This window comes from Cyrtonyx montezumae, unplaced genomic scaffold (genome assembly GCF_038088225.1).
Source record: "Cyrtonyx montezumae isolate F1298 unplaced genomic scaffold, pur_monq_1.0 scaffold_24, whole genome shotgun sequence".
Taxonomy (NCBI): domain Eukaryota; kingdom Metazoa; phylum Chordata; class Aves; order Galliformes; family Odontophoridae; genus Cyrtonyx; species Cyrtonyx montezumae.
The window spans coordinates 2554523-2568361 of record NW_027071981.1 but is presented as its reverse complement, the minus strand read 5'-3'; the positions used below and the strand labels follow the sequence as shown (position 1 = coordinate 2568361).

Genomic DNA, 13839 nt, shown 5'->3' with positions numbered 1-13839 from the left:
AGCAATTCTAGACTGATTTTTAAGTGCTCTCTCTCTCTATTCCTGGTGCTTTGACAGCATCACGTCTAGGGCTTTATTCTCTGCACATAGGGCATTTGTTAATCTGTCTTCCACAAAAATCAGATGTATATGTGTAGGAAACAGTCACCTAAAAGAACATGTGGCCAGAAAAACATGAATGGTAGCTTGCACCTTTATGTGCCTGGTAGCACTGTGTTAGCAACCAGTCAATTCAAATTTCTGCTGTGATGTTTTTCATCTCTTACTTTTGTAAAAAGAATTTGCTGGAGAGCAGCTGCAGTTCTGTTTCCTTACTCCATCCATATTTATTCTAAGGAGGCAAGGGACTGATGAGCCAACACCCTCACTGAATGTGCTGGAATCGAATGAGGTTGCTGCTGTCACCAAATGGTATTACAAGAGAACAGTGTGGCTTGCATGTGATAGCATTCTTGAAGACCATTGTCTTATGGGTGCATTGTCAACTGCATTGTCTTCAAATAAAAAAAAGTCACGTGAATTATTATTTTAGTCATAGAATGGCTTAGGTTGTTGGGACCTAAAAGATCTTCCAGTTCCAGCCCTGTGCCATGGGCTGGCTGCACCCTACCTGCTCGAGCTGCCCAGAGCCCCATCCAACCTGGCCTTGGGCACCTTCACAGATAGGGCATCAACAGCTCTCTGGGTAGCAGTGCCAGGGCCTCATCACTCTCTAAGTGAAGAATTTCTGCCTAACATCTAACCTGAATCTCTTCTCTTTCAGCTTAAAGCCATCCTTCTTTGTCCTATCACTATCAGACTGGATAAAAAGTTGAGCAGGAGAGCCTGCTTGTAAGCTCCTCCCTCCCCAAGTACTTTAAGGTCTCCCCAGCACCTTCACTTCTTTAAACTGAAGAAGCCCAGCTCCCTCAGCCATTCTTCAAATGAGAGGTGCTTCAGACCTCTGATCATCCTCGTGGCTCTCTGGACCTGCTCCAACAGTTCTGCATCCTTCTTGTGCTGGGGGCCCCAGGCCTGTACTCAGTACTGCAGGTGGGGCCTCACAAGGGCAGAGAAGAGGGAGACATCCCCTCCCTCTCCCTGCTGCCACCCCTCTGTGGATGCAGCCCAGGGTATCATTGGCCTTCCAGGCTGCAAGTGCACACTGCTGGCTCACGTTCAGCATTTTATCCACTAGAACTTCCAAGTCCTTCTCTGCAGGGCTTTTTCTCAAGGAGCACTTCTCCCAGTCTGTGCGTATATCTGGGGTTGCCCCAGTCCAGGTGCTAATACCTTGCACTTGGCCTTGTTGAAACTCATTAGGCTCATGTGGGCCCCTTCTCAAGCCAGCCCCGGTCTTTCTGAATGGCATCCCTTCTGTGGTGTCCACTGCACCACTCAGCTTGGTGTCATCAGCAAACCTGTGGAGGGTACACTCAATCCCACTGTCTGTGTTGAATTGCCCTCGTCCCAAGACCACACAGCCTGTGGTCTGACTGCGACCATCCAGCCAATTCTTTATCCACGGAACAGTCCAGACTTCAAATCTGTATCTCTCCAGCTTAGAGATAAGAATGTGGTATGAGACAATCTCAGAGGCCTTGTACAAGTCCAGGTATATGACATCAATTGTACTCCTTTTCTCCATCAGTGTTGTCCTTCCAGCATAGAAGGACACCAGATTGGCCAGGCATGATCTGCCCTTGATGAAACCAAGACATTTTTATATTTTAATGCCAGAAAGTATTAAACAGTCTAATATATTTTCTCAGCTAGCAGAGCTAGTTCAAGATACACTTGAAATAAGAATAATGCTGCTCTGATACTGTGAGGCATTTTGTGGGCTAACAGGGAGCTTACATCTTTCAAGTCCAGAGAGAGTGGCTCCCAAGATGGTAATTTCGGAGCAGACTGAGAAATGAAGGGAATAGGACAGAGATTATACAGTGCTCAAAGTCTACAAAAAAAACAAACACACAAAACCTGACAATTACAATAATGAGAAGACAAAAAGGGAGACATTTCCCTTAGCGGAGGGACAATTTTGTGTCTGCCCTGCTTTATGGAGGACGTGCTGTTTGCTTAGGGCTCTTTTTCTCCTCAGAAATAGAAGATTCATTCTGCAAGAGACAACAAAACCAAAAATAAAGGTGTTGCTGTCTGCCTAGGCAGATTTTGGGGCTCCAAAGTTCTCTGGTGGCAAAGAGAATGGTATTTGAAGATTAATGGTTTGTTTTTTTTTTTTTCCACTGCAGTGAGAACTAGCTACCTGCAGGTGTCTTTCCTCTGAGTTAGGGGAGGAATGAGAATGGAAGTTGCTGGCTTTTTTACCCTGCTGGATGAGGAGAAGAACATAGGAAAAGAATGTTATCACATGTGATAATCCTTCAGCAAATCTCTGGAGCCCCAGATGGGAGATTTGATTTTTGGGGAGGTTCTATCCAAATAGAATCTTTAGATATCCTATATAGGAGTAAGAAAAAAGCCAGAAGCAAATGCTAACTCATACAGAGATAGTTCTTAATACAATAGTATCACTTGATGTTAGGGGATCAAATGGGTGTCATTATAACCTATCTACTGCATGTTGTTTTGTATCTCACACATATCCTTAGACATAGAACCACAGAATCATTGAACCACCAGTGTTGGAAAAGACCTACAAGATCATCCAGTCCAACCACCCACCTGTCACCAATAGATCTCACTAAACCATGTTCCTCATCACAATGTTAGTTTTGTATTTATGAAACAATGGTTTAAGATTTATTCTGTACTGCTAAGTTTGTGTGGTGGAAAACAAAAAGCCAAATGTGGAACCATGACAGCTTTTGCTAAAGATTTTTGAGAAAGGCAAAAGACAATTAGGGAACTGCTCTTAGTTTCCTCATTCAACCTGTAGCAAAATATACAGATACTTTGGAGATGACTGATGAGATTTAGAGTGACTTTGAGGTGCCACGGCTTTATCTACCTGTACCTAAACATATCCTGATCACAGATAAAAGGACTGTGTCCTGTATCCTTGTGTCTGAAGCCTTTCAGGCTCTTCTAGAAAGGATCTTGGCTCTCTTTTCTGTCTGGTGTTGGCCATGTGTCAAGGCAGATGGAAATGCCCTGTAACAGAATGCTGTGATCATCCATCTGTGTCCAGGGAAGGAGAATTCTCTGAAGTGCAAGCCCTTCCCCTTGGCAGTACAAAGTCATTGGTCCTAATATGACCCTGGCCATTGTTCCATGGCCTGTAGTGATTTTAGCCTTGTCTGAGCCCTTACATTGCCTCCCCAGAGACAGCAGGCTGTACTGAATGTGTAGTACTGCAGCCCAAAAGGGGAGACCTGTGGAAAGCTTCTGCACCAGTACAGGTAAAGAATACTGGGAGAAATAACCTGATCTTATCAGCTAGGCTGCAGAGTACTTCTATTAAGTTCCAAGTGGGTTCTCCAGGCACTGACTCCCACTAGGAAAATGGAGATACTCAGTTATATTATGAACAAAAAATCACAATCATCAACTGAATTAAAGCATTTATGCAGTTAATGGTTGGATGCTGGTTTGTACCCCATCTATTGGTGTGACACAGCTTGAGCAGTCCTACTTTTTATGGCACTGTCTCTGGGCAGCGCAGATTTGTTGTAGTAGCTCCTACATAACCCAACAGTCAGCATGATAGCATGGCAGGGGCAAAGGGTTGCGACTGTTCTTGGTGATTTTTAGCTTCTCTAACAGCAGAGTGTGGCCATAGAGGAGTGGTACAATCTAGTCTAGATTGTACCCTGAGATTTGACTATGGAGTAGACCCAGGACTGAGGATGTGTAAAGGGCATCCTTTTGCCCTTTAGCCCCCTAGCTAGAGTTGAGCAGTGTTCAGTGCAGCAGGATGTCTCACCCTCCCAGACCGATACAATAACTGGTCTATGAAAATGTTCATACCAATTAAATCTTATCATCAAATCATTCTGTTTGTTCCATCACTCCACTCAATTAGCCATGGTCTTTGGTATTTCAGCAATGCTGTGCCATGCCAAAAAATGAAAGTATTCCTTGTGCCGTATACACCCAACAACTGTCCGCTGGATCAACAAATATTTCTCCCACACCAGAGTAGTATTGCTGGAAAACACGATCAAACTCTTCTGGTTTTTTTTCAAACCAAAATGAGTTAAAGGCCATTCTTTTTTTCATCTGGGTGATCAGCCTCTGCTGTATGAATAGCGAGCGTGTTTCTCATCAGCTCTCTGCTGGGCTTTGTGTGACTCATGACAATTCATATTCACAAATAAAACACAGCTCCTTGAGTGTTATTTGGTAGTACAGCCTTTCTGTTTATGAAAGATAAATGCAGGAAGGCTGTGAAAAAGCTCATGTTAACCACTAGTTAGCAGGCAGCAGCCGTGAGTCAGAGCCACCACTGAGATTCTTGTCTGCAGCAGCTGCCATTGTCTTTATGAGTGCATATTAGACGAAGGCCTGACCTCATTTAATTTTTCTGAGATCGAAGGTATCCAAATCAGGCTGATCATCTCACTCTGCTTTAATGAAAGAAAGGGAGGAAAAAAAAGCCCTGGTTTGGCCTTTTCAATTGCATAGCTTTTGTGAGTAAGAATGGTTGGAGAGCTTTATGGCTTGCAGAATCCAGCCTGGAAAGCCTGGAAGAGACAGTGAGGGGATGATTATGAACGATTTAGCAAAGCATTAGAAAGGTTCCCCAATACCCACTGATACTGAAACATGTTTTCACTGCCATTGAGAAAGGTGCTACCAACCTGCCATTTGACAAGAAATCAGTTAATTCCATGGAAATATGATCTATTTTAATAGCACCACCACAAATCTGTGCTATGCCATCTGAGGCATTTGTCAGATGTGACAAGGCACTCAGCCTATTTTTGTCATGCAGCAAATCCTTTTTCCTATTCTACTTGTGGTTAAGTCCCATCCTTAGATATGAGCTCACTCCTCTTCCACTTACATGGAAATGTTGGGCAAATGTCTAAAGGTAGAATTTGGCTGTGACCTGAATGGACGACAACTGTAATCTTCTTGGAGATAGAAAACTCAAAGGACACAAACAGGTGCTGATACACGTCTAACCTGTATAGATAGATAACATTCATAAATCAGACATGGTGCTTGTTGCATCTTGAAGTGCTGAGATATGTTCAAAAATTTGTCTGTACAAGGGTGAGAGTTGAACCGATTTCTCTTGATCGCCCATGTAGAACCTTAATTGTAGTAAGAGACTTTCTCTTGCCAGGGAGTCCTGTTTATGGCTTCCTGACTGCTATATATTACAGGTGGGTTGTGCTTCTACTTACTTGGCCTCCATGTGAAAACCTCTCTCTTGCTATAAAGCAGAGCAGAACTTGTCAGAAGTTGTATTATCAGTAGTAACAGTCCTATTGCTGTTAGGCTTCCAACATGTACGTGAATGTGTGGCTTTATGGAAAGCTATGGAAAAGTGCACTTTTAACTCCACTGAGCTACAATTCCATTTTCATTGTGGACCTAAGCCTGTGTATAGGAACTGTTGAATCACAGCCTGAACTGTGGATCACCTGAGGTGAGCACTGAGTCAGCTGCAGGAGCACAGGTGAAAGCAATGCACCTGTGTGATGGGAAGGGGTGGAGTCTGGCTCCATCTCTCCCAGACCCCATTTAAGGGCTGACCACCACTGGGGTGATTGTCTCTTGTTGGAGATCCCTCCCCTGTGGAGTCCTGGGCAAGCCTCGATCATCAGTGACAGGTAAGCCTTTCTTTGTTCACTGGTTGTTTGAACACCATCTGAATAAGCCACACTAAATATACCTAGATATACCATCCACCTTTATTATTTTCTGTGGATACTATTCTTTTGGGTTATTCACCCTACAGCCTCAGATGTGCATAAGTCCTCTGTCCAGAGTAACTCCAGAATATGTTAGTACACTGCTAACACCAGTACTGACTGAGTTCAGAGCAGGTCTCTCCTCTCTTTTCAAGTTACTCTTGCAGTTCTTTAGAAAGTTGATTATTTTTGTTCCCCTTCGCTGTTCTTTGTTGTGTAAGCCCAGCAAACCAAACCAGACTTACATTCTATGCAAGAATTTGCCTTTCTGATCTTTCACTCTCCAAATCAGCCACATGAGTTCAATAAAAATCCTTTTGATTTTTCTCCTCGTGGTACAGGCCTTCTGCCATCGTAATTTCATTGAGATAGGCAGGCTATTACATCTGCAGTCAAATATTCACTCTTAAACCTTTCCCCTCATTTCTCTTGCTGAGACTGCCTATGTGGGGAGATTTTTTGGACTCTCAGGGGGTGATAAGCAGCTGGCGCAGCCTTACAGTGTGAGTTGCTGTTTCATTAAGCTGATTGATATCCATGTTGGTGCATGGAAAGACTTTTTTCACAGGAGTCAATCTTGGTCAGTGTGTCCCAAAACAGCTGTCACAAGCAGAGGCTCTTGTGCTTGCTGGGGCGTGGACATGTCTTCCCTCCCCTTCACAGAGAGCTCTAGAGATTTCTTCATTAATAAATGTAAGTCCAAATAATGAACTATTTTGGATGATGGATGGGCGGTGTTGTGCACACACCCAGAATATGTCATTTCCAATGAAAAGGAAAGCAATTGTTTCCATATGTTGGCACACTTGTAGTGTTGGTGTTGAGCCAGTTGTCTGGCTGCGATCAGGCAGCAGCATCTTGCAGTGATGGAAGATTATACCTTAGAAGTGGGGTGCTAACTGGCCGTATTCCTTAAAAGGATATAAACACTGAACACTTACCCAGGCTGTAATTTATGGCCCCAGTATGTTTTGACTTTACACAGATGAAAAAATAGTCCTTTTGTGTATGTGTATATGCATAAAAATTCCTTCCCTCTCAACCCCCCTCCCCAAAAAGGAATCCAGTAGAACAATAGCTGATGCTGCTTTGTGTGCTAACGTAGCTGCATGGGCTATTGCCTGCTGAGACTGAAAAGAATTCACCCTTCTTAAAACCAACTTCTTATAAGTATTTCAACAGCCACTTGACAGCAGACTCTGTGGCTGTAATTAATATTTTAGATTTTTTTTTCCTTTTTCTGAGTTCTAGCTTTGTTAGGTGGCTCAGCTGAAATGCAGATTTATTTTTTTGAACGGATTTGAGGAGATGTCCTGCATCTACCATACCTATCTGTGTGGTTTTGTTTTTTAATATTTATGAATCGTCAATCTAGTTGCACATTACTCCACTAATAGATTAATACAATTTTCAAAAGTTAGAGATGAATCATAGAATCATGCTATGCCCTCTGAGTGTTGATCATTAAATGATTGATGATCATGAGATAGCACCGTGCTAAGGCTTTCCTTCCTCCTGTTGCATCAAGCACAGATCTGTACCCTAGGGAGGTGCTAAGCTGACTGCTGGATAGGACAGGTGAGGCCACTCCTCAAGTACCGTGTTCAGTTTTGGGCCCTTCACTGCAAGAAGGACATTGAGACCCTGGGCTGTTCTCAGAGAAGGGCAACAAAACTGGTGAGGGGTCTGGAGCACAAGTCTTATGAGGAGTGGCTGAGGGAGCTGGGATTGCTCAGTCTGGAGAAGAGGAGGCTCAGGGAAGACCTCATTGCTCTCTATAACTACCTGAAGGGAAGTTGTAGTGAGCTGGGAATTGGCCTCTTCTCTACCTACAGATAAGCCACTCCCTCTCATCCTCAAGTTATACCAGGGGAGATTCAGACTGGATGTTAGGAAATACTTCTCCAAAAGAGTGGTCAGGCACTGGAATGGGCTGCACAGGGAGGTGGTGGAGTCACTGACCCTGGAGATATTCAGGGAACACTGAGACATTGTGTTGAGGAACATGGTTTAGTGAGAAGTGTTGGTGATAGGTGAATGGTTGGACTGGATGATCCTGTAGGTCCTTTCCAACCTTGGTGATTCTGTGATATCTTTAATGTACAAAGAAGATCCTCAGCTACCAACAGCTCCTTCAACCACCTCTGCTGGAGCAAAGCTGCCTGATTCTGATCTAGTCATTGAAGCAAAGATCCTTCCCAAAGCATCCACACCAGCGGTTCAAAACATGCAGTGAATATTGCATGTATACTGTGTGACCCCATTTAAAAAACATGCCATCAGGTTTTGAGAGGGGCATGGACTTCTTTCTGTGTCCTTTTGTAGATCTCAGTATGGAGCTTAAAAAAAAACGCAGTCTTTCACTCCCTAAATTGTGAGCAATTGTCAAGCTTCTAGTTCTGCAGCCAAAAAAAGCCTTTGCAACTGTGAGACATGGTGGGCAGAATCATTCAAATCACTGCAGCAAAACTAATTCCTCCAGATGTGAATAATGAACTTATTGAATCACTTTCCAACACATGAAATGTAAGGAAGTGAACAGATAAGCATCTTAACTCACTGTGTAAATGTTTGCAGTGATGTTGTTGGGGCATCCTGGAGATGTGTATTGACTGTCCTTGTGATCCTCATCCTTCAAAACTCATGTGCACGTGGGCTGAAATGGCAGGATCCAGATGAGGCTGTATTTCTCCTCCTGAGATGTCTTGCACTGTTGTAAAAGGAAGACCAATTTGTTTTTCTTCTTTGCAGCCAACTTTGCAGATTTTTGGTTATTGATTGGAAATGTTATTAAGGCTTTCTACTGGGATGCTTATGTATTCTGAATTTATTTCTGATACCTAAAATTCTACCAGGAGCTGTGAACAAATATCTTTTTATAGAAGCTCAATTTGAAAAATTAATATAATGAATAATATTAGCCTAGATAATATACTTGGTAGCTACAAAACTTATTTTGTGGCTATTTCACAGGTAGTTTTGTTCTTCCATGCAGTTGTTCAGATACCGAGGAAGAAGTCCTCACTACTTTTGTGTGAGCCATATGCACACTCATCAGTGGCATTATCACATATGGTTTTGGGCAGTTCAGATTCCATCTTGTCTCTGCAGAAAGACATCTTTCATGCAGCAAAAAACAGCCTGTGGAATTGATAGCGGTATTGTATGCGTAGCAACTACCATGGTTGATAGGAATGTATTTTCCTCTGCTTTCTAATATGAAAATTGGGAACTAGAGTTTCCATCTGATTTTATTTTTCAGGCTTATAAAATCTTCCTCAGTTGCATTTCTAGATTCGATTATTATATGCCGCCATCAGGAATTAGATAGGCAGTTTATCAAAGTAAATGCTTCCTCCTATATAAATGAGGAGAGTTAATTCCAAAATTGTGTCATTCCTGCACAGGAAGCTGTAGCTCTCCCCAGGCACACTTAAAGCTTGTAAGGCTTCTTGGACAGCACAAGTCTGTCTGTGTTTGTTGACCAGCACGCAGCACAGAATGACAGAATCACTGAGTTTGGAAGGGGCCTCTGGAGATCCCCCAGTCCAACTGCTGCTAACACAGGTTCCTACTGCTCTGAAATTGCTGAATGAGTGGCCCAAAACTGATAGTGCTCTACTTGAACGTTTAGATCTGCTCTAGCTTCAGAATCGTATTAGTACTAATTAACTACTTTCAGCATATTAAGTGTCTTTAAACAGCACATTTCTCAATACTAACTGTATGACGGGCTAGCGAGCTGCACCGAGTTAGTTTCAGCCCCACTGGGGCGACCGGGTTGCAAAAAGACTGGAAGATCCATTCCATAGAGAGGTGTGCCCACTCCTCCCTCCCTTAGCCTGCTATTCCTGGCATCCAGGCACTTAGGCACAGGCTGCCAGTTGTGCTGACCTTGAGGAACTCACACTTCAGACCTTCGTTTCCCTATCTTCTCAGTGGCATATCTTATTTCCTCTACTATTACTGTAACTAAGGATTTTGTGTTATCAGACTTAAAGATTTACGTACCTGATCTGGCCTCTGCTGCTCGATGAGGTGTATGGGCCACTATTTCTCTATGATGGTGCACGTTACCAAAATTAATGTCCTTAAATTAGCTGATTCAGTTACTGGAAGCAGTTTAGCTGTAGCAGCGGAGAGTTTGCAGTAGGCCAGTTGTGTTTCTTTGTTGTTTTGGTTTTTTTTTTCTGTGAGGAGGTGTATGACCTTTTGAAGTTTTTTCATTGTTAATAGTAGATACCTCTCAGTATTCCCATGAACTGTTTTTATCAAACTATCATTATTATCATACGTACTTTTTGGCAAGAGTAGAACTCCTTGGGAGGTACAGACCTTTGCCCAGCCACAGAATAGCAGTAAGTCAGCATCTCTTCACACTCTACGGTGGTACGTGGGGATGTCAGCTTGTAACTTATGTGATTCCAGTGGATCTCCTACATTCAGGTCTTGTTTGAGGGTTTTGTGTGCTAGTGACTCTACTGCTGTGCAGATGGAAGAGCGGTGGCCTACATTTCAGCAGTGACTTGTAAGGCAGCCTGACCCACTTGAGGCACTTGAAGCAGCCCTGCTTTTTTCAAACCTCTGAGCAGTTGCCCCCCGCTGGATCTGGCCTTATGCCGTGCCTTAAGCTGACAATTCAAAACTGCTGGTCGTTTTGGAGAATATGGTATGGTGCATTAGAATTGTGCTGACGTTTGTTCCCTTCATCTCCTCCCCTGGATATGCCCTAGTTCAGTGTAATAGGTCAGTCAGTGTTTCATTAAATATTAACGGTGGAAAAATGTCACGTTTACTTTAGAGGGTAATACCATCATGTTGATGGATGAAAAACTGCTTGAAATATTGCAAATAAAGATGTGGTGGCAAGTGATGCCGCATCGACGATGATGCAGTTTCTAAATTGTCCTGCAGAGGGGGCGGGTAACAGAAGGAGGTAAAACATCTATGGGGAAACGAAAAGATACCTGTCAAATGGTCTGACAGCCCTTTCCTGTCGTGCACTTTGAAAGCGATCACGCTGGAATGCACTTCTTCAACCTTCCACACCTGGCTTTCATCCTCACCTCAGTAACGTCTCTGCTCTGGAGCCCAATCAGCACCTGAGCAAAGCTGTGAGCTGCTGTGATGTGTACAGGTGTGGCTGGGTACCCAGCGTGCTGTGGCCGCTTCCCTTTGCAGTAAATGTTGTGGTCTCACTGTCTCTCAAGTGCCTTCAGCAGCTCCAGGGAAGCAGCTGACACTTGTGCAGAGTGTAGCATGTTTTTCATGGTCTACCTTGGAGTACAGAGTGCAAGTCCTCCCTCATGGCATTTGTCAGTTCCATTTGTGGATCCTGGAGCACCCAATGGTCTTCCAGAGATTTTACTGTGACAGATCTCCTTTAGCTATCAGTACGATGCCAAGAAACCCACTGGTGAGCCCATCTGAGGAAAGGTAAGTCAATGTGCATCCTGTATGATTAATAACAACCAGGAAGGCGGAGGAGTACGTTTATCCCAGAACTTCCGACTGTCTCTTTAATACTGGGATCTGTTGTCAGATGCTTTAGAATTGCTAGCAGTTAATATTAATGTCATGCTCTTTTGTTCTGCTTGTACATGCTCCATCTTTGTGTTTGTGTATACTGTAGCACCCAAGGCTTCCTGTAGCTTTGATAAACAACAACCTCATGATAAATTGCACTTCGGATTTCTAAAGGCTCTGTTTATGTTTTGGCTTCATTGAGCCCAAGTGTCTTTGTGTAGAGAAAAGCTGGAACGAGTATGATGAGAACAAGGCTGAATGTGTAAGGGTTTGTTTTGATTGTTTGTGATAGTGGGGGGCAGCCAGCCCGCAGCAGGGGGCTTGAGTGCAGAGATCCTCAAGGTCCCTCCAACCAAAGCCGTTCTGTGATGCTGTGAACTTTTGCCAGGCCTTGGGAATTTGTAGGCATGGTTATACATTTCTTGTTAATCAAAAGCTCTACAAATGGGACACTGATAATTTTGGACAATCCAAAGTCGGAGATCCAAAGCACAGGATTTAGTCATCACAAATATTTTGAGAGATGCGGGCTCTGTTTGTTTTCACTTTGTTTGGAAAAAGAAAATCTCATGTGTCGCCGATAAGCAGAATCGTTTGGGATGCAGTCATACATCTCCTGGCCTACAAAAGCAGCAGTTCAGAATTGTATCCATAGCAACCTGTGTAGCAAGAAATGAAATCTGATATGAATAGACTTGTACAGAGGAGCCGTATGCAAGTCACACACTCTGTGAGGCAGAGCGGTTGAACCAGAGAAAATAAGATGCATTTTCTTTTACTTGTTGCTTCTTTCCAAGTATTCCTGCCGTGCCCCATTTCATGAATTAAATGGGCTGACAGACCAGCTATTATTCCATTGCCTTCAGCTATTCGGACCTGGTCCAATGACCGATAGAGACGCCGAGAAACAAGCGCAAGCTTTGCCAGCACTTGAGCTAATAAATGAACTCAGCTCACAGCTGCATCTACGAGCTGCTTATGTTCCCCTGGTTAATGTCAACCTTGTTTCCCCTTCCAGTGACATGGAGCTTTTGTGTGTGCAGAGATAAAACCAGTAAGTGGTCGATAGTTCCTAAGGGAACAGAAATATTCCTGAGTACTAGAGGGTCATGTTCCACAGAACGGCCAAAAACAGAGAAAGGAAACTCAGTGAAAAGCCGAGTGACCTCACCCAGTCTCTTCCTGCAGGATTCCTAGGAGACAGTAGGCTCTGAATATCACTTATCAAAACCAGACGTCAGAGAAACAGCAAAGGCATACTCCAGAATTCCTGTGAGAGGACACAAAAGTTCAGGCATTTCTCAGACAACTGAAGTAGATGTCTGTCCCACTGGGAGGTGCCCTTTACAGTGAAACCCCCCTTCAGTTGCTGAGTTACCTACTGTCCATAAAAACATGCAGACCCTGATTGCACCGTCAACAACTGAAACAAAAACAGCCTAGAGTCAGGCCAGTGCATTTGCTTATTCTAATATCAATAACACCAAACACACACTGACACCAGTGAATTGTTGGAGGGAACATAATACTCCTTTGACATGCTAACAGCTGCACCACGCTTTGATGTTTCTAGCAAACTCCCTAAGAGTTCATCAGAGCTTGTTTTTTAGTAGTGGAATTTCGCTGCCTTCTCTGGAGCATCACCATCTTGAGTCCTTCTAAGCATTTGACAAGATGATTTTTAAGTTAACTGACGCTTCCAGAGCTGCTGGTTAGAGGCAGAAGTCACTGCAGTTCTTGAAGAGGTACTTCATTTTTTGAGACCATCTACAACTTTTTTCTTTTTTTTTTTTTTGCTTTTTGCTAGAACTTCTGCACACATGATTTTGGAGTACCCCATCTCTTTGGATGGGTTTCCCGTGCCACGTGGTGTCAGCTTGGGATAAATGGAACCTATTGTTGCTTCCATAGGAAACAATGACAGCCAAGAGGGACAATTTGATGCAGTCCACAGGAATGCAAAAATAATACGTCACTGCTCTGAGCAGCTAATGAAGAGAAACGATTGGAACAAGCCCTTTTGAGGAAGAAAGAATGCTTTTCTGAAACATTTTGTCTTTTTTTTTTTCTACTGGAACACATTGAGCAAGAAAAGAGCTAATTTAAAGTAGGTTTTCTCTCTACACTAAAAAACAGTTATTCAAAAGACTGAATGACTTATTTTATTAACAATATTTATCCAGTATTTTTCCCTGCGCTTTTCCCTGATGTTCCCAACAGGTTTTTCCCTGCATTCATGTGTCAGCGATACTCGAATTCATAAGTCAAAAATTTATCTTACAACTTTTTACAAAATGTACAAGAGCAAATTATTGTCTGTAGCACTCAGACTCCTCTTACACACCATTCTTGCATGCTCTTCGCTGCAGTGAGAGTAGTGAAAAATCAGCTATTGGTCAGCTTTCTACTCTAAGACAGGCATAATTCTCCTAGCTGTAATAATCCTACTACATTCATACCTTTTACAGGCTTTCCTATCAAAGTCAGAAAGGAAAATGAGAAATAA

At 43.2% G+C, this 13839-nt stretch overlaps 1 protein-coding gene across 1 annotated transcript; it reads left to right on the top strand.

Annotated features, from left to right (window-relative positions):
* The first annotated feature begins 10832 nt into the window (after nt 1-10832).
* On the top strand, nt 10833-12686 carry CUNH2orf73 (chromosome unknown C2orf73 homolog). Its single transcript, XM_065739361.1, is given in 4 exon segments — nt 10833-10877; nt 11184-11243; nt 12355-12391; nt 12394-12686. Coding segments are annotated over 4 exon segments (435 nt in total).
* The last annotated feature ends 1153 nt before the right edge of the window (nt 12687-13839 follow it).